Source organism: Harpia harpyja, chromosome 11 (assembly GCF_026419915.1).
Source record: "Harpia harpyja isolate bHarHar1 chromosome 11, bHarHar1 primary haplotype, whole genome shotgun sequence".
In the NCBI taxonomy this organism is placed as follows: Eukaryota; Metazoa; Chordata; class Aves; order Accipitriformes; family Accipitridae; genus Harpia; species Harpia harpyja.
The window spans coordinates 42,754,356-42,780,507 of NC_068950.1; the positions used below are offsets into that span (position 1 = coordinate 42,754,356).

At 40.1% G+C, this 26,152-nt stretch overlaps 1 protein-coding gene across 6 annotated transcripts in view; it reads left to right on the forward strand.

Moving 5' to 3' along the window:
- The window catches only part of PATJ (PATJ crumbs cell polarity complex component), a 157,317-nt gene that overhangs the window by 115,272 nt on the left and 15,893 nt on the right, over positions 1 to 26,152 (forward strand). For all 6 annotated transcript variants that reach the window (XM_052802451.1, XM_052802452.1, XM_052802446.1 and 3 more), the window contains 8 exons: positions 1,028 to 1,120; positions 5,680 to 5,751; positions 6,248 to 6,365; positions 6,973 to 7,106; positions 20,651 to 20,734; positions 22,735 to 22,928; positions 24,759 to 24,906; positions 26,048 to 26,134. In XM_052802451.1, the coding sequence (XP_052658411.1) occupies positions 1,028 to 1,120; positions 5,680 to 5,751; positions 6,248 to 6,365; positions 6,973 to 7,106; positions 20,651 to 20,734; positions 22,735 to 22,928; positions 24,759 to 24,906; positions 26,048 to 26,134 (930 nt within the window). The remainder of the gene's footprint in view (positions 1 to 1,027; positions 1,121 to 5,679; positions 5,752 to 6,247; positions 6,366 to 6,972; positions 7,107 to 20,650; positions 20,735 to 22,734; positions 22,929 to 24,758; positions 24,907 to 26,047; positions 26,135 to 26,152) is intronic.

The window sequence follows — 26,152 nt, forward strand, 5'->3', positions numbered from 1 at the left end:
TTTTAAAATAAAGTAAATCAAAATAATAGATCAAAAATCTTTTCAGAGTCAGGACCTGGTTGGTTTAAAAAAGGGAAGGAGAATTAACACCTTAAATTTTACATGTAACTGAATTAGTGATGCTCTCACCTTTAAATTCTACCTTAACTTTTTCCCTGAAAAGATGCCATTTCCTATCTATCCTAACTTTAATTGTCGGCACGGGAAGGAAATAATTTTTCTTGCAAGCTTATGCTTTTTAAATATATGCTAGTTATTATCTAGAGAAAATACCATAAAATCCTGATCAGACAAGCTTTTCTACTTAGTATGGTGCTATTTTATGTTTCAAGGGCCATTTTTGTTGGGAATCCTTTATAGAAAGGGAAAAAATTCATGCAGGAGAAAGTTCTGGAGCACATCTTGGTGAAAATACTTATGTCTTCTGGGCCATTCCCTTCATTTGCTGGTTCTCCAGCAGTTGTCATTGAATGTCATTTGCGGTATTCTCACAGTAATGTGCAGAAGTACCTGAATCCTGAAGCTACATTTGCACTTCAAGTTGAGGAGTCTAACCAGAACAGCTTCGGTTTTACCGATTCCTCCAGGGTGGAGACTCAGTCCTGCTGCTACCGATCTGTTCAGATCGTAGGAAGGAAACTGGGCTTCCTTTAACATGCTGGGCATACGTGAGACTCTCCTTCCCAACAGAAGTCTGGAGAAGGCCTCTTAATACAAACTCAGCAGTTTTCACAGTTGATAGGGATTAGTCTGGCCTTGAAAGTTGAGCCAGATCTGCGCCTAACTGCTAGTATTGGACTGCCTCGTAGTGCTTCGGGCCGGCCAAGTGGAGACTAAGGTCTGTCTTTCAAAACTTGTATTGCTTATTTGACTCCTGACATTAGGATGCTTTAATTGTGGATCTTTTTACTTTTTCATGCTGCTACTTGTTTAGAAAAACAAAAGGTAAAATTGTCTAATTTTTTTCTTTAGCTATTATGGGGGATCATAGCTCTGTTTAAAAACTGTTATCAATCCTTTCTACTAGGATCACGGTGGCACTGAACCTGCAAGCAGCGAAGAAGACCCGAGTTTGGAAGTTGTCATGAAAAGCTTGACTGATGAGGAATCCAACAAAGCTGTAAGTGACTTAAAGCGATATTTAATCATGATTAGAGCTTAGAAAATGGAGGCTCATTGGCATGATTTGTTTTGTCTCCACCTTTGTGTTGGAGTACACTTTTGTCAAATAATATCCAGTACATGTAAAAGCAGAATCAAGCTCTTAGTTTTACATACGTAGACCATTTTCATGAACTAAGCAGTCAGTATAATTTGTTAAAATATTGAGATAAGAGTTTTTATGTAGCATTTTGGCCCTCTCAAGTTCTTTCTCAGTGAGGGGATTGAGTTTCTACTCTTGCCATCCATGTGTGACAAAATTCAGAAAAAAGCATAGTCTGTAAATCATATTCTTATTTATATTCATAGCTTCATAAATTCTAAGGCCAAAATGTCTATTATCATAATCTAGTCTTGCCTCCTGAATAACACAGCTATAGAGTTACTCTCAGTAATTTCTACATCAAGCCCATAACTTCTGGTTTAATGTGGTACTGTCAGCGTGCACTGTAATAAATACTGAACTTCTCATTGATACAGATGGAGTTTTTTGTTGTTTAATATGTCAGGATTGTGCATTACCAGAAATCTGAAAGTCCTTTAGGGTGCAGCTCTAATCTCTTTTTTTGGACTCCGTGTTAAAACTTTAAAATGGAAAACTACTAAACATGCTGAAGAGTGACTAACCTAGAGGTACATAAAATTTGCTGAGAGAGTCTTTTTGTCCAACAGCCTACTCCTTTTTCAAGTAGTGCATTGGCTGAGACTTGCTATGCGTGCACAGTTTGTGTGTGCTGTCCTCAGCTAAGGAAACCTGACATTTCTGGATTATTTTTTTCTTAGATGTCTTCTTCCTGCTCCATCATGTCTTTTGCAAAGAGTGTCCTGGGTTTTGCAAATATGAATTGAATATACATAATGTTCTATAGCTAGTAAGTATTTGATTAACGAGTCTATGAACTCCAAGAGTTCGGAAGTGTTTTGTGCTACTCAAGCATCAGAATTAACCACCCATGTAAAATGGATTGGTTTGTGTTCCTACTGGATTGCAAAGAAGTTGGATTATTTGTATTTGGTAGCCTTGTGCAGAAACCTCCTTTGATGTGCTGGAATATAGATGAATCAGAGTTTTATTGTATGTATTTACAGCTGTAATTCACCTGGTTTTATTGTTGTTCTTGCTCATCTTGGCAAGAAACTTTTGAGGGATTACAAGGTAATGTGAAAAACTGCTCACAGACTGAAGTGGATAAAAATATATAAAATGCATTGTACAAAAATTAACCCTTGGTGTAGAATATTGTGCTGTGCAGCTTTTTGAAAGGTATTAGAGGAAGCGCAAATTTAATGGAAAAAAAAAATTAAATTTGCAGCAATCCAAGATAGGTGTGATGGGAAGATGCCACTGGAACAACAGGGAACCCAGAATATATTGGCAGCTTCTTTTCAAACTTGAAGCAAGAAAGAAAGGAACTGTGGAGGCAAAGGGTAGAAGTTACAGTATTTTAGACTGAAAGGTCAAAAAAAGAAAAAGATAGAGCATTGGTGGTAAGACTTGTCCAGAACAGGGCAATGGCAGAAAGGTAAGAGAAGACAAAAGCATGGGTTTGTTGAGAGCCTCTAGGTGAGGAGAACATCAGTATAATACTTAGTTTTTCTTTCCCACTGTCCATACCCAGTTATCTCATCTTTCCACTTAAATTCTTCATGTAACAGCAACTGGCTGCTACAATCTACTTTTTATCTTTGGAATTCAAAACGCATTATCCAGCAGGCCAGTATTATTAACCCCGCTGCGGCACAGAGGGGAAGGAACCTGTCCCGGGTCACTGGCGAGACCTGGAGGCAGTGAGTGTGTCACTCTTCTGGCTGCTGCGTAGCCCTGCCTTCATTCAATAGATATTTGCTTAGAGGTGACTCACTGATTTTTCCATTAGATAAATAGATTCTGAAAAGTTAAGGGCTAGGAGGTGGATTTAGAAAAGTATTCAAATGCCTATAGATCCAACTGCTCATTCCATAATGCCTTCAGTTGGGCCAACCCTTGGTTTAGAGGCATAATGGATGAAAAATAGCGGCAAAAGCCATTTTCATAATTCTGGAGTTTTCTTTCAGTCAGGATTTTAAAACTACATGGCAAATATTTCTAAGTGTATCATATTTTTGGAAATGCTGATGGTTGTGATCAGTCCCTTCTGAGCAGAAGGAAATGGGCTTGTAGTTATATTGGCCTTAAGACTTTAACACTGCAGTGCAGCACAAGGCAGCTCGTTATTTTGAGGAAAAGAGATTTCTCTTGCAGTCTTCTAGTGACTGTTGAGGCAAAAGAAAATAGTGCCTTGTTTTTCATAGCATGATGATTGCTACTAGAGCCTAGTGCTACTTAACCATTGTTACTGAATTTCTCAGTCACATATCAGGAGAAATCAGGAATGTAAAAGTCAACAAGTTCACTGAGTAAATAAAAGTATGTGCTTATCAGCAGAGATCTTCCACAAGTATGTACAGCTCAAAGCACGAGCAGGATGTCTCACCAAGTGACAGCTGTAATAAAAAAAAAAAAAAATTAAAAAATTCACATCATTCTCTATTAATTTGTTGCTGATAAATTTGTCAGTCTCTCCCAAGATACTTTTTGTTGTCACTTCATCACTTCAAAAAGTATAAAGTTATATAATGGAGATCATTGTAGACTTGGATGATAAGAGGGGGAAAGAAAACAACTCTATTTCTGAACTGCAGCCCATGGAAGTGTTAGGCAAAGTCTGCATGCTTATTAGCTGACGTTTGAGGTGGCCTCATAGAAGGTCATGGTTTTCTGAGGACTGTAGCTATCTTGCTTTCCATAAGGTGTTGTTGGAAAAGAATTGATATATGGGGCTCTGAGATGTTCTCGAAACTTTTAACTTTACAAAGGTGAAAATGGCTTGAGCAGTCATTGTGCATATTCTGAAGCACCTTGCATCATTAGTGTCCTGGCAGAGTGTGTATGTAATTCAGTGTCCTGTAGGTGGGATAATTAAACTGATGTTTGGTATATGAGAATGGATTCATTTTCCTTCAAAGATTTTAACCTGGAACAATAATCTATCTTTACCACAAACAGAAAACATGTCCTTGAAACATTGGCAAGGAGAAGGGGCTTCATAAAAATACTTTTGGATGGGTTTGAGGGGATTGAATTAGATTGAATGAGTTGGGTCACAGGCTTATGACAAATGCTGAGTGCACAGTTCAGTGCTTGAGGGGCTGGAAATCTTTTTATTTTGTTCAGGTACCTCTAGCACAGTCTGAGTTAAATGAAGAAGATTAGAGAGATTTCAAGGTGATGCTTGGTGCTTACTTGTTGATGTGCAAGATGAAGTTTCAGATTTTAGTCACATGTCAGAATGAAAAAGGGAAGTATGAAATAATTTTTCGTTGCTCACTAAAACAATCCCTCATAAAATGACAAAGCAGTCTTCCCATTTCTCCCCTGACACCTCTGATAATACAATGAGATCACCACGTTATCTTTTTTCCTGTTATCCATTTGGATAATAGTTACAGTTGTATAGTTACCGCAAGCTTGGGGAAAAATGCAGGAAAAAACAGCCTGTGGGGCTTGGCATGATTTAACATAATAAAACTCCAGGAAACAAGGCCAGTATTTTCAAGCTTGGTTACCTAAAATTTGATTTACTTTTTTTTTTTTTAATATATTAATTGTCATCTTAATTAGAAATTCCTTTGAGATGCAGAATATCTCTGTTGTCTTTTGAAGTTGGTACTCAGCTTTTCTGAAAACTAGGCTGTTTATCAGGTTTTTTTAACGTGGGCTGATAACTATCTAGTACCGTGATCAAAGTGGCTAAGTTCGGCTAAGAGCTAACAAGGGGAGGACACTGTAACTATCTGGAAGCAGTTGTAGAAGTAGAAGAGAAAAAATATTTTTTAGTGTATTGCAAGGATATGGAAAGAAATTAGGATACAAGTGGAGCCCGTGATTGAAGTGCCATTGTTTGAGATATTTCTAATGAGGCTGGATGATGCATTTTGAGCAGTTACTTTATTTAAGTGCTGGCAGCGTGCTCAGTGCTGCTGAGGACTACTGAAAAAGGGAGGGGGAAGGAGAGAACAGATGACTTTGAAGCCCTTCCTGCTGTAGGCACCAAGGGGTCTGTATAGCTACCTGTGTGCTAGAGGCTCGGCGCACAGATACCTGCACATTTCCACACAGCATGGGAATTGCTGTGCTGGTCACCCCAGAGGACACGCTTCCTTCTGCTTTAGAGCTTCATATAGCTCAGGAACAATGTAGACCATGTGTGATAATCTCCTCCCCCCAAAATCCCTTCCTTATGCTGTATGCCTTCAAAACCATTGGGTGTGTTTTTAATAATTCCTGATATTCCCTGTATTCATACTAGCTTTTCCTCTTTCAAGTTCTGGGCTTCGGCTTTGTGTTGTGCTACAAATGTACTTACATGAAGAAATATCCGTGTTTGCCTAGAATCATCATTTTGAGTTTTGGAGGATATTTTATTTAAGCTCATGAGACATTTTCAATACACCTCACTTTCTTTTTTGACTTTTTAGGATGTGAAATGTAAAGCTGACAAATCAGTGGTGGCAGAGCAGCAGGAAATGGAGGAGCAGCTCCCGGAAAATGTATGTCTGTTTATGTTAACCAATAAGGGGGGGTTCTGGGGGCTTGATCTAGTTGAAGATTGAGTGATTTATGGGGGTAATGGGTTAATTGGGGAGACATTAAAATAATTTTCTTGGTGGAAACTTAAAAAACTTTCTTCTCTTTAAGTATGTGGAAATAGTCACACAGTCTAATGTCAAGGATGTTCTTTGCTGTTCAAAAGTAAAAAAAAAAAAACAAACCCACATTATTTGGTATGAGAGGAACAACTGAGAAAGGTGAAGTCCTGTCCCTACTTCCTTCATGAGCATTTCTGGAAGCACAGTTATCCGGTCATCCTGATTTTCCATTTATTTATGAAGAGAATGTTTTGAGTTCATCTATGCTTATTGCTTGTTTCCCTTCTATTGACTTAGTGGATTTAGTAAGGTACAATAATCAACAACTAATGATAACACATAACATGCCTTTCTGTGATTGATAACTGATCTCTTTTGCTTCTGCTTTGCTTTTTAGGTCCTCAACCAGATCAAACAATCCAAATCTTCAAGAAAAGTACCAGTCAGCTTACAGGAGATACCCCTGGTGCCAGCACCTACTTATCTTTCTCCAGAGGCAGAAGTCACCAGCCGTAGTATGAACCAGTTATTTTTTCCACCAATATAGTGTATATTTAGTACCCTAACCCAGGATGGACTTTTTCTGGGTTTTTTCCAGATAACTTTTGCTGAGATTTTTTTTCTTTGAACATCCAATGACCTATTCCACGTTATTTTATAAAGTGTTCATATTTTTTCTCTCATTTTACAATTTTTGAGAGCTTGAATGTGTCTTTGCTTGTTTTTCTTGACTTTTATGTACAAAGGCATTGTTTCTCTTTCTAATTAGAATAGAAGGAAAGGCAGCCTGGGACACCCTGTCCATTCCACAGTGCTGGAACATGGCCTTATCTGTCCTGAATGGAATACACCTTGCCATCGTGATCTGAATTGTATAGGTTATAACTGAATTAGATGTCGTCCCAGACATTTACTCTGAACATTTATTCCAAGAACTCTAGAGTCATTCTGATTTAGAGACTTCAGAAGTGAGTCAAAGTAGTCTTCTAGTTTGATTTAGATTGGCAAAGGTGAAGAGCAAAATACGAGAGCTTAATTAGTTGCTCTCATATGATCCTTTTGATGGTTTTCATTTTCTCATCGAATAGTGTGACTTATTTCTTTACCTTTTCATGTTCTTAGGTGTTCTTCCACCTCCATTGCCTGTGGATCCAGCAACATGTCCAATAGTTCCGGGGCAGGAGATGACTATAGAGATATCTAAGGGTCGGTCAGGCCTAGGACTCAGCATCGTCGGGGGCAAAGACACTCCACTGGTGAGTTTCTGTTAAACCAATATTTACTGTCTCTGTTAAAGAATAGGAGACAAAGAGAAAGAAAACATAGAGACTAATGATGCCATTAATCTGTAATTGCTCTAATTAATTGTTCAGTACAGGGAGGAGAAACCAGGAACTACAATCTCCAATAACAAATGGATAATTTTGCCTTGTATCAGATCAGTTGTTTTCTGTTCCTTTTAAATTGAAAGGTTTGTGTTTCAGGAGTACTTTTCTGCTATGGTCAGAGTTTACAAATAAACATTTTTTTTAACCGTTGTGAATTAAGAGTTTCAAGCAGGTAACTTACCAGAATGATTGGACTAGAAATTAGTGTCACAGAGGTAGAGCTACTTCAGCAAGGTTAACACCTCTGTCTTGAGAGCATAAATGCTTAGTAGCTGTTTAAACAAACTGTGATTTATCTCACTGCCAGCAAAAGCCCTTGCTGAACAGAGGTAAACCAAAGGTAATCTTTTATTGTTTTCTGTGTCTTTTTGCTTAATCTTGCTCTCGGCTATGCTGTTTTTAAAAAAAATTATCCTCAGCTAAATTAAAATGTATCAGTTCAAGTGTAAACTCAGCAAGTTAGTTATGCTAAACCCTTCTCTGCCTCTGCTGTTGCTGTTCCCACTCCACTTTCCATTTAAGAGATGCTATGTTACAGTCTAACAGAATGTCAGATTGGGTTTTTTTAAATGTCAAATTCAGTTCTTTCAGTAAACAAGTCTGCTGCAGAGGTGTCTTTACTGGGTCTCCTGAATCCCCTGCCACAGAGACACTTAAGGCAATAGAGCTGCTCTGTTACATGCAGTTGTTCCCAAAAATATCATGGTGGTGCATCATTAAGCAATGAAGTCCTGTGAGTGTCAGCAGCTACAGTCAGTTGCAATGTAGTAATCCTTTTTCATACCAAGAAAAAAGAAGGGAAAAAAAACTGGAGGAAGTCGAAAGGAAAGAGAAAGTTTTGTTTTGCAAAATGCAGGCTGTATCTTTTATAGTATTAAAGCTGCAATTGGCAAAGGTTCAGCTTTTGGTCCCATTTATCCAAGTCTCCAATTATGTAGAGTTTGGATGAATTGCTCTGTTTCACATGGAGATAGATCTGAGTTATGTTGAAGACTTAAATCATCCTGTATGGTTTTCACTCTGTCCAGCCATGTGCTATTTTGTACCCAGTCCCTTTTTTGTCAAGCTCCTCAGTGTTGAGTAAATTCAAATAAGAAGTTCAGCGTTAGTCATCTCTGCTTTTTCATTTAACTGGAATTTGGAAATAATACATGGCAGACTGTCAGACGCAATCTGGTATATGTCTTTCAAGAGGTTTTAATATAAATAAATGAAAATTATAAATATCTGCTTTACAGAGCAGATATGAAAAATGCAAAGGATTTTATTCTTTAAATTGAGTAAATGGGTTTGGTTAAGTATTATACTTTCATTAGTTTATTTATTAAAGTGTCCTCCTAGGAATTTATTTTAAAAATCTGTGCACTTGATTGCAGTAACTGAAATTCATGAAGGGAGGGAAGTCTGACTTCCCACATTTCTGATCCTCACATTACAGGACCTACAAAAATGATTCCCTCTTTCTTTTCCTATATCTGAATCTGCTCATTCAAAGGCAAACAGTGTTGTTTCATAGGAAACAAGTTGCTTTTGTGAGACCACAGTCTAATCTGATAGCTTACCATGTGCAGAGACCCTCTCTGGGGTTCTCCATAACTTGCTTATCCAAAAACGGTGTGTGCAAACCCTTCTCCTTAAAACAGGTACTCATAGTTGTGTCTTTAGTTTGTGGGATCATCATTGCTCCGTCTACTTTGTACTACTGATCTCCCCCAAATTATTTTGATGCCTTCCTTTTCTTGTCATGAAGTCAGAAAACCTTTTGTTAAAGGGTCGAAACGAAGTTCACATAACATAATGAGGAGGAGTAAAAGAAAATACTACTCAGGATTGCAGGAAAGTTTCTGTCTTTCTGAGTTTCATGGATTAGAGAGGAAATATAACAAAATAGGTACATATAGCTGAGTGATTTATCTTGTCTTGCTCTCTGTCATTCATTTTTAACTCAGTTATATAGATGGATATCTTTTGTATTTTAAAAAAGGCAAAATAAATTTGTCTTACAGCTTCACTGCTTATGTACTTGTGCTTATGTGCCATAGAAGTTCATCAGTTCTGAAGGTCTCATGTGGCAGAAATTTTGTATCCAAGACCCACTGTTTTCTGCAGTTCAGAGGAATTAAAATGAAGCTATAATTGGTTTCAGCAGTTTGGGTTTAGTTTTTTAGCTATTTTTGAAATGGGAATTGTCAGATCAAAGTCAGAAAGAATGGGAATAGCACCATTTGTAGCCTGTCTATGCAGGCATGAAGTAGGGATGCTGTCTTTTATACTTTTGTAGTTCAGGTGGCGCACACAGACGGTAGAGGTGAGATGCCTCGACGGGACCATGGAAATGTGCTCCATCAGGGATGGGAAAAGGCATGGCAGAATGGGGTGAATCTGCAGGAGCAGAGTCTGTGTGTGCTGCACAGCTGCAGAGACTTCTTCAACGTTTTTGTCCTCTGAGAGAACAAGGCGTTAACACCCATTTCTCCCTCCTTTTACTACTGGGGTATCTATTTTGTACCTGCACAGGAGTGTAAGTGCCTACGAAACGATGAAGAATATGAACCCCAGTTCCTAGGATCTCAGAAGTAATTTATCAGTACAGGGGATACAGGGAGGCTGCTCCTCAGTAGAATTTCTCAAATCTAAGATGGCTATGGCAAGAGTATAAGGGCCTCATCCATGTGGTATTAAAATGCACTTGATCTAAAAATGCTTAACTGAGTGCTGGTAGTCAACACTGATGCACAACAGCAGCTCGCAGGTGATGGGAAAGCTCACTTCAGAATATTTTGGATCTTTCTTAAAGACATGATGTACAGTCCCAGCTTTTGGAATAATAAATCTGGCAGCCCGCTAAAGGGATGCACTGCTTCAAAATGAAATATGGAGTGCAACTTTAAGTCATAACCTTAGGAATCTCATCAGAAATCACCAAGTAGAGACTTGAAAAATACAGCCTGTGAGCCGGGAGGTTAATTTGTTCAGGAGGTTGGAAAGTGATGTCTTAACCCCTGTGAAATGTTTTTTGTCGAAAAGATGTCCATCCCATTAAACTTGCAAAACCTTTCAAGTTGCATGTATTATAAGCAAAGACTGTGGCTATGTGCTTAGGGGAGCAGGAGAGCATCAGCTGGAAAGACATGCTTGTAGAAAAGGCACAGGGAAGGAAGGATTGTCCTTGAGAGCTGTCTTCATGTTGTTGATCTTTAGACTGCTATAGCCCTTAAGCAGTCCTATTTTATTTTATTCTAAGGGTTGATTTTTATTTTTATTTTTTTCTTCACTGTCTTTCATTTCACCTTCCCATGTACCCCTGAGAGAACACAACACATGGCCTCTGCTTTAAAGCAATTAAACTGCAGAGTGGAGCTGGCTGAAGTACAGGGCTTTCAATTTGTGATTTTTTTTTTTTTTTGGTGGTAGTCCAATCAAACTTGTAAAAGTAACCTCAGAGTGGGAATTTAAAAAAAAAAAAAAAAAAAAGTAGTGTTTTCAGAAACATCCCAAAACGAGGTTTGAGGCTCTAACTCTGCTCCCCAGGACACCATCCTCCCCTCTCGTCCCCCCGGTTGCTGAATTGTATATAGATGCTTGTCAGCTCCACCACTGCTAACAGCAGCCATAAACCTGACAGGGGTGTCGTTGTCACTCGGCAGCTGCCGGTGCTCCCAGGACGCCCGAACCGCTCCAGCCGTGGGACACCCGGGATTCATGAACGTGGCAGACCTGTTCGGGCAACGCCGGCGGTGCAGCTCTGCGAGCTGCAGGCTCTGCAAACCCCAGCGCGCTGGGCAGCACCCTCGTCCTTGGGCTGCCGGCTCTGAGCCCGGACAAGCTGTGACTCTTAGACGTGGAGTTCAGCTTTCAGACCTGGGCGTTCACGGCCGCAAGCCAGCCTTGGCACGGCCAGCTGGCCCAAGGCTGCACAGGCTGGGACCACACGGGTCCGGGAAGAATAACTGGCCCTGCAGGCTAGAGGACTGGCAGCGCCAGATAGTCCAGTTGTCCACCATAAATTTAGGGAATTTTCCTCAGTTATTCTGCTTTTGATTCATTGCATTCTGCATAAGTTTTTTCAAGGCAAATAATTTCGTTTCAAGTAATGGGCTTTTTCCTCTGAAACTGTTTTGCCAGAAAGTCTCTAAGAGGTTTTCTTCTTAAATCATCTGAGAACGGGGCATCAAGGAATTGTTTAAAAAAAGGGCGTCCTGGTACTCCTCCAGATTGCATGTGGGGTTAAATCATCTGAACCCCATTATCACCTCAGAGTGGGTGAATGCTGCGATGTCTTGTCCAGTTAGCAACTTGCAATGAGCCATTTTCTATAAAACAGGATTGTCAATTTACGGGGATTTTATTCCTGGCAGTACATGGAAAAAGCATATACTCTAAGATACATTTTCTTAGTAGGTGGGAGCACTGTTTTGCTTCCAGCTGAATAATTTAGTAATGGTTGAGTTGATTACTCGTAGTTATTGACTCTGTATTTGCTGACTGGGTGATTAAGACGCTCAGACGTGCCGGAGGGGATTCAGTGATTTCAAGGCTGGTGGAGGCTGGTACAGGGACATTCCCCCCAGGCAGAGTTAGAAAACCCTGGGGGGGGAGAGGAGAGCAGAGGCTCAGCTGGGGCTTGAAATCACAGTTAAGCACTGAAGAGGCACCTACTATCTGAAAGAAAAAAAAGATTGCAGGAGCACTAACCTAGGGGCTCTTTGGAGGTGGAGTAACTAGAAGGCGGTCATTATCTGAACCTTACATAGAAAGGAAGAAAAGAAGCGTACTTTATCCTGTGTCTTTGTTATTGAAAACAACAGCAAAACTCCTATGCAGAATTTTTATACTGGGTTGTCTACTTTGAATTTGGTAAATAATTTTTTTTTTTTACTTATGCTTTCAGCTGACTTTAATAAAAAGCTTTTTTAAGGCACTTAACAAACTTTAAGGTACTCCATCTGTAAAATAAAGTGATCCACAAAGCCAGGGAACTGGAACACTTTAGCAATGCTCCAAAAAGTAACAGAATATGCCTGCGCTCAGCTAACACTAGTTGGTGTGAGAGCTGGTAACGCCGGAGTCAGAGAGGAAAAAGCTTTTCTAATCACCTCGGTTAGCCCAGAAGGCTTTCTGGCTTGCGGCGGAGCAGGGGGAGCTTCGAAATGGTGGGGATGCAGTTTGACAGAAGAATATTTAGATTCATTCTGTCAGTCCAGGTGAGTCATACCTTGCATAAACCCCATCTGTTAAGGAAGGGCAAGGGAATAATCAAGAAAACTGTGACTTTAAATTGCAGCTGTTCAAGACCCGATGTTTGCCCCTGGAGCTGTGAGGGCTAATTACCCTGCTAGGATCTCCATGCTGCCAAGAGCAGGCTGTTACTAATACTGAAGCCAAGACTGATATCTCTGTTTTGTGCTGTGCTGCAGTCAGCAGTGGGGACCTACCTAAACAGGAGGACTGATGTGACTTCTGTCTTACTAAACAAATAGGTTCTCCCTTGGTTGAGGTTTCTTCCCTCCCTCCCATCTCGGTTATATTTAGATTCAGGCAAAAATAACTTCATCAGATATAGACAGCCGAGGTCTGAGCAACTTTGTAGACAGTCATCAAGTGCAGCTAAGACTGAAACTGGTTTAGTGGAATATGCTTACCTTTTAACTACAAATGAAAAGCAAGATATTGGCCTCGGGAGGGTTTCAGCAATATATTGGCTATAGATACTGTTGCTGTTAAGTCTATCGCACAATGAATGGAACAATAGAATGAAAAACGGTAATAGAAGTCCTAAGTTTTTAATCATGGCTTGGGTATTGTAGAGGAGAAGTTTGCGGTTGGGAGAGGAAAAAAATGCAATCCCTTCTTAACCATCACCCACATTTATAAAACAGAAGGCAATTTAATGACAGAGTGCTAAATGCAGTTAGCTTGAAATTGTGAGGAATTGCTTTGACACTTGGTTGGATAATGTTAAAATGAACTTGGTGGATTCATCATAATTCCAGAAGGACGTTAGCTTACAACAGCATGAAAAAACACAAACTGCTTTGTACATGAGTTATCACAAATGGGAATTAGAGTAGTAAGTTTTGCAAATCATGTATTTGATGGATCTTTGGCAAGGGTTTAGCTGACTGTATGGCTAGCTTGCGTAGCACTGCCTTGCTTGAAGAAGTTGGTGTCTTCCAGGAGTGTAAATCAACCATAAAATTTAAGCTAACAATATACAAAAGCAGTAGGACATGTCAGAATGGTCTTCAGGAGTATCTTGCTTGCTGCTGGTTGAAGCCACTGGCTTTTGGCTTCCTGTGTCCTATGCATTCAGGATCTTATGCATTCTTTATAACCTGTGTTATGCACTGTACACTGTAAATGCTCTTTTTTTTTTTATTTAATAAAATAATGAGAGTGAGAGAGTTCACATTTTAATATGTAGTTCTGTGTTTTATTATTCCCTCTAAAATGAGCATGTATACTTTTTGAAAAACTTTGGTTTGCTTTGGCATGTGATTCATAGAAACATAGCTCTTTCTATCATTCTGACTTAAGTCATATATTTTTACACTAAACATCTTATTACCTTAGTTTTATTATTTCAGAATCAAAGGAGAGCTTGCAAATGTCTATGACTGCAGACCGAAGGAATGTTAATGAATAGTGCCATTGAATTTTCAGGTTTTAGCTTTTCTGATCTTAGAGAATATAACTGTAAGCAAAAATATTATGCAAGCTGAATAAAATTTAAATAAATAAGGACCAGATGTAACTATAGGGGCCTATAAAATGTAATACAAATATTATCCACTTCCTTAAAATAAATCTGTATTTTAGTATGAAAAATTATATTCATATTGATGTTGTGGATTAATCTTTTTTATGAAAGTTGGCAAGTGAACACCATCTCTTGCAAGGGCTTGTTCTTAAATGGGAAACAGACCTTTTGTTTTGACCTTGAGTAGAGAAGTTTTTCAGTGTCATGCAATGTAAAGCATTTTTACATTAACACGGTAATACATTTTTACATTATATAGCCTGTTTTATTACAGTAGTGTTTGGCTTCGGATTTTGGGTGCCTGTTAATGGTTTGTGAATGCTAGCAATCGCAAAATATTTGAGTGTTAGAAGGAGGTATACGCAGCACGATGCATTAGATAAGCCCCTTTAAAAAGTCAAGTGATTTGCTTGGAGTTGACCTTCAGCTTTTGTTGCTGAACCGTTATCTTTTAGATTCCATTTAGATCTGCGAATGGAAGATCATAGATCATAACATAACTGTTGTAATTTCCTCTGCCTACAAGTAACCAGCAGCTGGATTTATTTTAACTACTGAGATTCTTATATGGGGCTAATTCTTCAGTGAAACACACTGTGCAACTAGTTGATTTCTACTTTATCTGTGAACCAGCCTGTAAAAATGAAATGACAATTTTACTACTCTGGACAAAGTATTATAAAAGTTGAAAAGGAAATAACTAATGATATTGTACTTGCCCTGGGAAAGAGATAAATCTGTAATCCTGCAGTCAACAAAAACCCTTGTAGCTTTATTATCTTTAATAAATGCTAATTCAGTATAACATTTGTAGCTATGTAGGAAATTTGTTGGAAATGTGTAATATTAGCTTAGGAAAACACAACTTGTCAACTAAATCAGAAAACATCTTTTCCTGAATGTTGTTTTATATGTAGCTTGCTTTTCTGCTTCCTCAGGAAACTACTCGAATCCATGCAGAAAGCTTCATTTCTTACACCAAATACATAATTATGGTTAGTTGTAAGATTCGTTCACCTAACTACAGACCAAACTGAGATACAGGCATGTAAAATTCATGTAATTCCAATGGTATGCCCTGCCTGCTTTCTAGCACTGCCCAGCCACACAGGTTCCCAAAAATCTGGTGTCTCTGTTTTGACCTGGACTTTCAGCATCGTCGTCTGTGTGTGCTCAGAAGTGTCTGTTCTGGGACACAGGCACCTTTTCCCCTTAAAATGCTCTCTTGGTCCAGGTCAAATGACAGGCGATGCTCTGGTGGTAGAGATAGCCTTGTACCTAGAGGACAGAGCTATGGATCTGGTTCTACTCTCAGGACTGTGGGGGATTTTTTGGTCTAATGATTACCACCTTAAAATGCATATCTTGGAAAACACGGTCTGGGATTTTCAAATAACTCATTTCTAACTATCTTACCCGGTGTCATTCTGTTACGATGATTATTGCAGTCCTCAATGTGCAGTGGTGCACCTTACTTCTGTGAAGTGCCTTTGATCCTATCAAAATAATGGCTGGATCTCGTTGACTGAAATAGCATAGCAAAGATAAACTCAAAGCGAAGTTAATATTAGCTCAGTCAAAGAAATAGCTTGTTGTGAACGATCTGCAGTAGTTAAGGACTATTCAGTACTATGCAAGAAGCCTCTTTGCCAAAATTCAGACCTTTTTCCTTGTCAAATCCAGTTAACACTGGGTATGTGGGGATTTCTGTGCTCCAGTTCTTTTGAAATCTCCCCTCTTGCATACTGATCCACCTTTTATTACATGGTAGAACTTCATCAAAATATCCGTGGTACTTAATGTTTGAGCCTCCTTCATGTCTTGTGTCCTTTTACTCTCCCGCTCTCTACTCCCAGCTTTGCAAATAACAGTCTGGGGCTGATTTTCAGTGGCAGAGGGCACATGCATTGAAACCTGCTGCTTGTCCTTCTGAAGAACAGCTGCACACTAGAGAGACTGGCTCAGAAGCTATAAACTTGCAGAAAATGTGTGAGCAGTTCAAGCCTAAAGCCAGACAGCTTGTGAGACTTTCTCACCACTGTTTATGGTCCTGCAGGCTTTTAATGTTCGCTTGGTCAGTGATTTTCCTGAATAGGAAGCTGACTTTACCACCTTTATCCCAAAGGCTGAATCAGGATGGTGCTATGTGGTCATTGCCTGGGGTCTCTGCCATAGCAGTTCTTGACATTTAAGATTAAAAATTAAGCTGTCACTCTTACTGAATTTAATTCTTAACGTTAGCATTTCTATTTGTGTTCTCTGCTGATGGGTGAGTGTGATATTCTTCCCCTGCTGGGTCTCTGAAGTTGTTATAAATCAAGCAGAAAAAATATCCACAGCTTGGGGGGGAGCTGAGATCCAATTTCCCAAGAGTTCAGGGCTATTCCCCTCCCTCAGATAGAAGGCAATGCAATGTAGATCATGCTGTGCACATTTTACAAGTTGTATTTTCCGTAAGTGGATTCTCAGATTGGGTGCTAATTTCCATAAGGTTGTCTTGCCCTCACTGTTCAGTAGCCATTCACTCTGCACAAATACTGTTCTTCAAGGTGTCAACCAAGAGGCTCCATGAACTTTTCTTGTCTGCCTTTTCTTCCACAGCCAAAACCTTGTTTTGTCAGAGTCAGTGTGAGAGTTGTCACTCGTGTGCCTTCACTTTGCTCAAGAAGACTGCAATCACAGTGGTATTCTGCTGGTAAAGTGAGAGTGAGGGGTGTAGCTGTCCCACGGCTCAAATCCGGACCTTAGAAAATACCGTCTAATACACTGCATGGCAGGTTTTGTTAAGCATTACCACTTGTTAACAGATTCGTTGCACATCGTTTACGAATCGGGTATGCTCTTGCCGTGTTTGGGAACTATTCTGGCTTGCAGGTGATTTTTTTAGCCGTGCAGTATAGATAGTATCAGTGCATTCAGCTTCATTTCGTTGAACTGCAGGGCCTTCAATAGCCTTCAATATAAGCATTACTCAGCCCAGGACAGCAACCTGAGCAGTAGCAGACAAATTCCCTTCTACTTTGTCTTTCAGTGTTTTTATGGTCGGATAGTCTAAGTATACACCTGCGAGCATGGTTTTTGTTTAGCACAGAAAAACGCTGTTTATATGCTGTATTCTGCATCCTTCTGTCCCATACAAGAAATGTTCAACATTGCATTAATTCCTGATTTGTATAATGGTCCCAAACTATTCTTTGTCAAAATATACACAGATTAAAGCTCCAGTTTGTTGAATGGATTTGTAAACCTTATGAAGTATGTGCTTTCAGCAGCTGGATATCTTTCTTTAAACAACAGTGTTCTTGATATGAGAGTGTTTTTATTTCCCCCTTCTGCACAAACAGTTTTTGCGACTCTGCCAAGCTATATCGTGGATTGCCATAATCTATATGAAACTGGTAGTGAAAAGAGATGGGGAGGGATGGAAGTGAAAATCTGTCCAGAGCCACCATGAATTCACAACCTCTAGATGAACATTGACACCGCTTTCCCTTCCTCCCTCCCTCTCGATTGATTGATTGATTTTGAACTATTTAGGCCTTGACTTCCAGAGATATCAAGCATGCAACTGAATTTGAAGCTAGTGAGCAGGATCTGCAGATGTTCAGTAACCAACACCCATCCTTTAAACAAATGCTTTGTATTGTTTTAGTCATAATAGATGCTGGGTTTTTTCTGAGGCACTGAGAGGGGTGTCACAGCTTAAATCCATAGCATGTCAAGAGAGTCATTACAGATTAGGGCTTGCTTAGATGGTTGGAGTGTGACATTACATCTCATTACTGCATAAATGTCTTTAAAATATTGATGTAATTAAAAATATTCAATAATCTCGGTAGTTTGTTTTTAGGGATTTGTCATGGATGATCAAAACTAGCAGAGTCTTACCCAGATCCCACTAGATCCGATGGAAAAAGATTACTTCTGGGTTAAACGTACTTTAAGCTGATCCCAGAAGTATCAAAGGAAAGATGTCTATTTATCATAGTTTACCAGCTAAGGAAGTTAAGACTCTCATATTTATGCTTATGGACTATTTAAAAATCTTCACAGTACATTGTGGACATGTTGCTTCATTCTCCTTTTAATCGATTTGATAAGCCTGATTCAACTACAGTACTTTAAAAAAAACTAGTTAAGAAAAACAGTGCTTTGGCAGGTCAGCAAGATGTTTCCTTCTTAGGGGTAGGCAGAGACCGAAGAGGAATGTACCTTTTCATGCCATATGTATTTTTAGTTCTAGGTCTGGCTTCTAACACATGCAGGAACCACAATGTAATACTGAATTGTTGCATTTTCAAATGGATGATGCAGATTGTTCAAACTAATAACATTTGGTGGTTCCTGAATCTGAGCTTTAGGTATGTGCAGTTTTAAATTTAATAATGCAGCACTGGGAAGAGCTGGTAACTCCAGTTTGACCGTTTTTAAAGGAACTGCAGATGGAAAACAAAGAAATGTGATTGAAAGCTCCTTGCTCAGAGGTTAGGAACTATCAGATTAAATACAGTCTGAAACTGTTTGATTTGACCATCATGTGTACGTGCCCAGTCTGCTGTTATATGGTCACATTGCCATTTTTCTACCAAACCTCGTGTTCATTCACTGCCCTAGTGTGTCCTAGCTGAATGATGCTGTCTTAACAAGCTGGTCGATATTTTGTGTTATCTTGTTGGCCACTTCTAAATGCCTTCCTTTGTAAAGTGTTTAAAAAACTAAAAGTGAAGTGTACTATGGAAGTTCTAAACCACAGACTCAGCTTTTTCTCAGAGTTACCCATGATCAGCCTCAGGTAAAAAAAAAATATACATCACTGTCACCCTCCTGGCTTTCACCCAGGCAAAAGGCTCTTGTGTTGACTTAGAGTTACATGATCATTTTTAAAACAAAGGTAACCCCACCCAACCCCCCCCCAAAACCAAACAAAAACCCACAACAACCAAAACCCCACAACTGAGAGACAATCTAAGACACATAGCAGAGGATTTCGGCAGCGCTGCTGAGATGGACATGCACGTGTTACTCTGTTCCACTGGTAATAGCTCTTTCAGTTATTTCAAGAAAACCTTGCAGTTGCCACTGGTGTGTATATATATATATATTTTTTTTTTTAATCAAACCATTCTTTTGATATTCTTAATTACCTTGGTACACAGCTCATAGTATTTTGCCTTCATTTATGTAGATTGAAATCTTTTTTCCCCCATCTGGGATGCTTGTATCAGCTGTAATCCATTTGTGATTAAAATCCTTCAGGCTTTTTTCAGCGACTGGTGCATATGTATCAAAGAGGAAGCTTGTGACAGTGGTGCTGTGCTCCAGCAGCAGCGGAGCGGCTGTAGATACAAGTCCACATCATTAAATAAGGTGTAGTGGGAATGAAAGAGAATAATGCTCTCAATGTTGTCTTGATCAGAGCATTAGCTTAAGGGCATTTGAGTTTTCTTTCTGTTCAACATGCACCATGTGTGCTGGGAAAGGATCACAAGGCAACATGGGGGGAGTTAACTTGGTGATGAGAGATGTAGTATCTAACAGTGTTTTCAAAACACGAAGGTACTTTGTTCTACCCCAGCAGCGATTTCCTGCTCCTGCTCCAGGAAGGCGGTGCACAGCAGGGCTCACACTGCTAACCTCACCGCCTTTTGTTGCAAACACTGCGGAAAGTCTCCTCTTTGACTTGTACGTCAAACCGGTGAAGGAACTTCGCAACCGTAGCGTTTTTGGAGGGTGTATTTGTCTGAGAACGGGTTATCCGATACCTACACATCTAACTGAAAATCACTGCGTATTTATCCAGAGCCTTCTTAGAGTTCGTAGTGAAGCCGGTTCTGCTCCGAGGCCGGGTGTTTGCCGGTAACATTGGAGAGGGGAGCACATTTTGCACAGTGAAGCGTCCCATCCTGCTAGCTGTCAGGACCGCAGCTGAAGCGCTGCAGCAGGATGTTCACCTATTTGTTTCAGGAAAAAAAAAAAAAAGAAACAGACCAGAACAATGCAAAGGGAAAGCACCAGCAAGAGAACAGTATGTTCTTTGTAATGCTTTTTCTTTGGGGACATCTATTGCTGGCAATAAGATTAAATCACTGAAACCTTCCCTGAAGCTACATCTGCCACTGCCTACATTTTCCAACCTCAGTAATAAACTAACATTTGCCATTGTTCGTTTCTTCTGGATTTCATTTCTTACAGATTTAACCAGCACTATTTACCACAAGGCATTCAGTTCTTGCTTAAAGCTGAGTTCTATGCCAAGTCCCTAAAAATATTCATAGCTCCAAAGAATCTGGTTTTAAATAATATAATAAAATGTAGACGATATTAATACAGTGGTTCACACTGAGTTCACATACTGCTGATGCCAATGTATAAAAGTGATGGAAGACTAAGAAGCTCTAGACAAGACTACTACAAGTGGTGAACAAAATCCTTTTTGCCTTTTTACTAGCTATCTGTATTTTGATTATGGCAGTAATTTTCTTACCCCAAAATATTAAATAAAAATATAAATCCGTGTTACAGTCTTGCTTATCCCGACATGGAGCGCTGTGCCTTTTTACTGCAGAGGGGTGGGCTGTGTGGGGTGGCTCGTGGCTGCCAGTTTGTGGGGGTTTTGGGAGGGAGGATTCATGCCACCCCCTTGTTCCCGCAGGACGCCATAGTGATCCATGAAGTTTATGACGAAGGGGCAGCAGCCCGAGATGGCAGGCTTTGGGCTGGCGATCAAATTCTGGAGGTAAATGCGTCTCTCCATGTATGTACTTGCTCGTATCTTTGTCATGTATACTTGTATTCAATGCAGCATAGGTTTCTTGTAGAGGAAAGCGAGATCATTGAGCAGGATCTGTACTTGAAGCTTCTTTTCTGTCACTAAGAACGTCCTGACAAATTCACATTTCCTTATATATTCATATAAACTGAAGGTACAAATTGAGAATATATTAAATTTAATCGAGCAAGGCAGTTCTCGAATTACATAGTTCAGCTGTCATGTCCAATAGCTCAGTATTATTCATCTGTTTAATCTTTCATTCGGAGGCCTGCACTACCGCCGCTGCTCCAGCATCTCTGTGCTGCCCGCAAACGAAGTGCTGAGCTGGGTGAACGTGGGGCCAGAAGGCGAGCGTGGCTGCAGCATCGCTGCGAGCATTCCCGCTCCTGCGGAAAAACTCACAGTGCCCATGTGCAGCATTGCTGGGGGAGCTACCGGCTGCTTCGGGCCACGGTTCATAAAACTGGTGAACACACAGAATTCTCTCTGTGAATAAATATAGCATTTTTCCCGCAGACAAGCATGGAAATCGAGGACAGAAAGGGTTAAGAAAGAAGTGTTGGTCTGCAAATGAAACTTGCGTCAGGCAGGGGTTCAGCGCAGCTGCTTGCAGCGTCTAGCTGTCAGATCAGGACAAATTCCCAGCATGGCCATTAAGGCTTTGGTGTGTAGGGTTAGAAAAATAGCGAGGGGTACTTGGGGAGTTGTCTTTACAGCTCTTGCACTGAAAATATTTTTTTTAGTGTTAAGGCTGAATGTTGTTTTCATTTTATAAATAACTGTGTATTAACAGAGCACAATAATTAGGGGATAAAAATGGGGAAGGTTAATTAATTCTTCTCTGGCCAAACAGGAAAGTGCTAATGTTTGTGTGCCATAATATTGTTATTATTTCAGTTTTTAAAAGCCATACTAATGAATCAAAAAGATGACTCTGAATTAGTTTCAGATTAGTATGATAAAGCACATGTAGATGCCTCTGTCGAGAAAAGAATACCAATGCAGTATACAAATAAATGTGTGCAGAATTAGTACAAAATAATATAATTACTATAGGTTAGGCTTAATTATCTTAATGTAAAATTAAGTATGATTATAACTTTGCATATCTAGAAATACTGAGCAATATTTTCATTGCCTTAAAACTTATTATGTTATGTAAGTGGATTAACATTGTATTGTTATTCAGTTACAGTCCATGCTGCTTCCTAAAGAGACTTCAAAATTACTTAAGCATTGATGTTTTTTGGTATTAAGAAATAAAGGATGATTTTGTCAACAGAATATTGGCAAACACCTTAAAGGGTATCTCTGGATAAGGCTTGGCAAAATTAGGAGATTAAGTTTCAAGCTGCAACAGTGGTTTTTTTAATACTTGAGCATTCAATGAGAACTTCTTGTTCCATCTGATATTACTAAAATGCTAAAACATTTTCAGGTTATTGTAAGAGAAACGTAATTGAGTGCTCCAGGAGCGGTCTTGTGTGCCATCTATTGGAACAAAGCAAAATAACCATTTAATATGTCCTGCCTGGGCTTCGCCATGGCCATTTGCTAATGTTTCTGATTCCTTCTGTCTTTGGCTTGACAGTGTTGCAAAGCCGGGGAAGAAGGAATCTGAGCAGTAAGAGATGTAGGAGGCTCAAAGGAGCACGTCCCACTTTGTCTAGTCGTAAGAAAGAAGCATTGTTTGAGGTTCCAGCATTTAAAAAGAAGGGAAGAACACCCACAAAACTTACAAGCCAAAATGTTTTAATTATTGTGATTTACTCCAGGCAGTGGCACAAAGCACCGAACTTGCACTCAGTAGGAGATCCAGGAGCTTGGCCCTCTGGAAATGGGAGCACTAAATTAGAGTGCCAAGGCGTGTCAATTTGACAAATTTGTCCTGTCACGCAAGTGTAGGGTGTGATGAAAAGATCATTTATACATGTCATTTGGAAAGAAAACAGTGATTATTTCAGGTGAACGGGATCGATCTGCGGAATGCCAGCCATGAAGAAGCTATCACTGCGCTGAGACAGACACCCCAGAAGGTGCAGTTGGTTGTTTATAGAGATGAAGCGCATTACAAAGATGAAGAAAACTTGGAGATTTTTTATGTAGATATACAAAAGAAAACGGGGCGAGGACTAGGGCTCAGCATAGCTGGAAAACGGTAAGAGTCTCTCTGACCAGACTGCACTTCAAATGAGAAATATTTTGCTTTTTGCCATATGAACAGCTGTAGCCATTAAATGGAATATGAAATAAAGGAAAAATTCCACAAGGAACAGAATTTTGTATCTAAATATCTTCAAGGGTGCTATGGGGCTGTGGTCCCGGCTCTTCTATCAGAACAGCAACAGACCTGTGTAGTAAAGGCTGCTGCTGCCCGGGAGAGCTCCCGGCGTGCGGCACAGAGCGGGTGTCCCTCCTGGAGTGAGCGTGGCCAAGTGGGCACACGCAGAACCAGGAGCTGACTGTTCTGGTCGCTTCAGCGTAGCTGTGTCTCAGGGCTTGGAGGCCCTAACCATGGCTTTTCTGATTTCAAAATGTGCGGGGCAGGGGGGGAACCTTCCTGTTTCCAAATAGCAGGATATGCCTTTGCAAATGGATTTGTGAGTCAGATCTAGCTCCTCCTCGGGTTCAAAGGGACCAGTGTCAGTGGAAGGTAAGAGTCCGAGTTAGACACAAATCCTGAACGATATCAAAGTGACTGCACAACACTACAGACAGCGGTTCTGTGAGTGCAGAGCAGAATCTGAGATATGTTGGTAGGTAACAGCTGCTTAATAAAATGCGACTTTTTACTGATGTATTTCTAAACCATTGCTATTAGATCATTCGAACCAGGGCACTGATAGATTTAATCTTTCATTGCTAGAAGAGATTTACGGCATGACACTGGCGAGCGCCCGTTCAGCGTTGGTGCATAAGAGTCATATGGTTGCTCTTCTGTATTGCCAAAAAAAATTTATTTTCTCAATTACAAATCATCATGTCATTATCCTGACTGCGTACGGTCAGTAAAGTTTCCACAGCAGTTTTTTACAAGAGTGGCGATGTTTAACCCAGGTGTTGTGAGCAGATTGTGGGTTGGGTAATTAATTTAGCTTATGTAAATTACCCTACAGATGGTAATCGCAGTCTCCAGCCCTCCCGCATTTGCTTCTGTGCAAAACTTTCTGGACTAAGTGCTTCGCTTGTGGGGATTTCCACCTTAGAGGTAGCCCAATTTCTGAAGTCAGTTAAATGATACCCAGGTATAATTCATGTTGTGAAGTGGTGTGTCCTTCAGGGTGAAGGATACCAAACGCCAAATCTTGGCATTGCAGCTGGCACCAGCTGACCCCATAGCAAGCACCCAGGAGCTGGGGCCAGCACAGAGGGGTCCTGCGGCCTCCGGGAGGGGATTTCCCCTGCGAGGAGGCTGGAGCTGATAAATAAATACATTCCCCTCATCTGCGTGGCCTGCTGCTCTCGCAAGCCTCGCTGCCTGCTGCAGGCGGACAGCCACAAAGCTGGATTTTCTTCTGCGTAACTCATGTGCAAACTATAAAAGTCTTTTCTGCAGACTTCTCCCTGTTCTTCTGTTGGGGGCCTCCAGGCTTCTAGAAAAGAAACTGAGCTGAACCTTTAGGGGGAATACAGAAAAAAAATCTGAGGCTGCATAATTCATATCAGGCACATCAGGAGATAGTTTAACTCCATCTTAGACCGATCCTTGGCTTTTTATTCATACAAGTGGTATTTTTCCTGAACCTTTATGGATCATGCAGTCAGAACTAACGGTTCAAGGGGAAAGACAGCATTAAATATAGCAAAACGTGCCTTGGTTTTAAAACTCAAAGATTTTTTTTACACTCAAACGGTTGAATGGGGTGTAAAACTAGTTCTTCCTCTGCTCACAGGTTTCTTTTAATGTCTCTTAAATGCAAGTAATCTAAATTGGTCTCCCAAAGAATATTGCATTGTGTAATTAGCCATATGCTTCTTGCATTGTTAGAAATGGAAGTGGAGTGTTTATCTCTGACATTGTTAAAGGAGGAGCTGCAGACCTAGATGGAAGATTAATTCAAGGAGATCAGATTTTGTCTGTAAATGGAGAGGATATGAGAAATGCCTCACAAGAGACTGTTGCCACCATACTTAAGGTGAGTGCATAATACATTTTAAATATTGAATTGCAGTTACTGACACTATGCAAGGTAATTATCCTGAAGTGCTATTTACACGTACACAGGAATTTAATCTGAAATAACTTTGGGAGATTCATTTAAAATCACTTCTCCATGTATATTTAGAAGTGGGATGATGTGAAGTGGGAAAACAAAGACAAACGTAGTATTTAGGCATTTATTTGAAAATGCAACTGTGTATTTCATACATTAGAAAAATATTTGGAAACCTGAGTGGCATACAAAACAGAACTGAAATCAAATGCCTTTGGCTTTGCTGCACTAACCTGCAGCTATAAAATGGCGGCTTAAATCTGTTTCTGCACAGCTTTCCATCTTGCAGGAGTGATTTTGTACTCTGAGGTTGTACAGTCTGCAAAAAGTTGCCTTTTTCCATTAAAGAGCATGTGGCTGCTTGAGTCGGAGGAGAGGGCAGGGGACGGCCTGGCTGCAGGTGCCTGATGTTAGCTCCTCCGTACGGCTCCTGGGCCCGACAGCCTGGACCAAGGATGAAAGGACGGGTGGGAGCGATGCTGCAGACCCATTTCTATTCACAACTGCATCTGGAGACAAGGGTTTTTTCCCTGCCGTCACCACTAGTGTTTCTGCATATGACTTCTTTTGTTCTTGAAGGGAAAGGCTAATTATTTCCTTGTTTTTTCCATTTGGGGTTGGGACCTGGCCAAAAGTTTACCTATTTAAGAATTGGAAATTGGTGACATGAGTGTAGATTATTAAGTTGAATGCATATGTATTAAATTCACCCTTTTCTGCAACGTTTTTCCTCTGAAGTGTTTTTCATGAGTATTGTTTGTGGCAATCGTCTGTTAAAGAGTTGGGGGCTTTTTGTTTATTTTTATTGAGTAATTGGCCATCTACAGTTCGCCAGCGGGAAGATTCATACTGACTTCAGCAACCAGGATAGACCTTCAGGATAAACCTAAATCCAGGGATGGGCACTTTTTGTATTGTCTAAATCCAAATGTTAATGTTTTGAGCGTTCCTTGTGGTTTTCTTCACGGAGTTGTAGTGCTGAATATAAACAGAATTCTCTCCAGGAGAGCGTGAAATATCATATGTCTACTTAAATGCTGTACGTTGCGGTTTTTTTTCCAAGTGTGCCCAAGGCCTAGTACATCTTGAGCTTGGGAGATTGCGAGCTGGATCATGGCTATCATCACGGAAAACATCTCAAAACAGTCAGGTTAGTGACAAATTCATA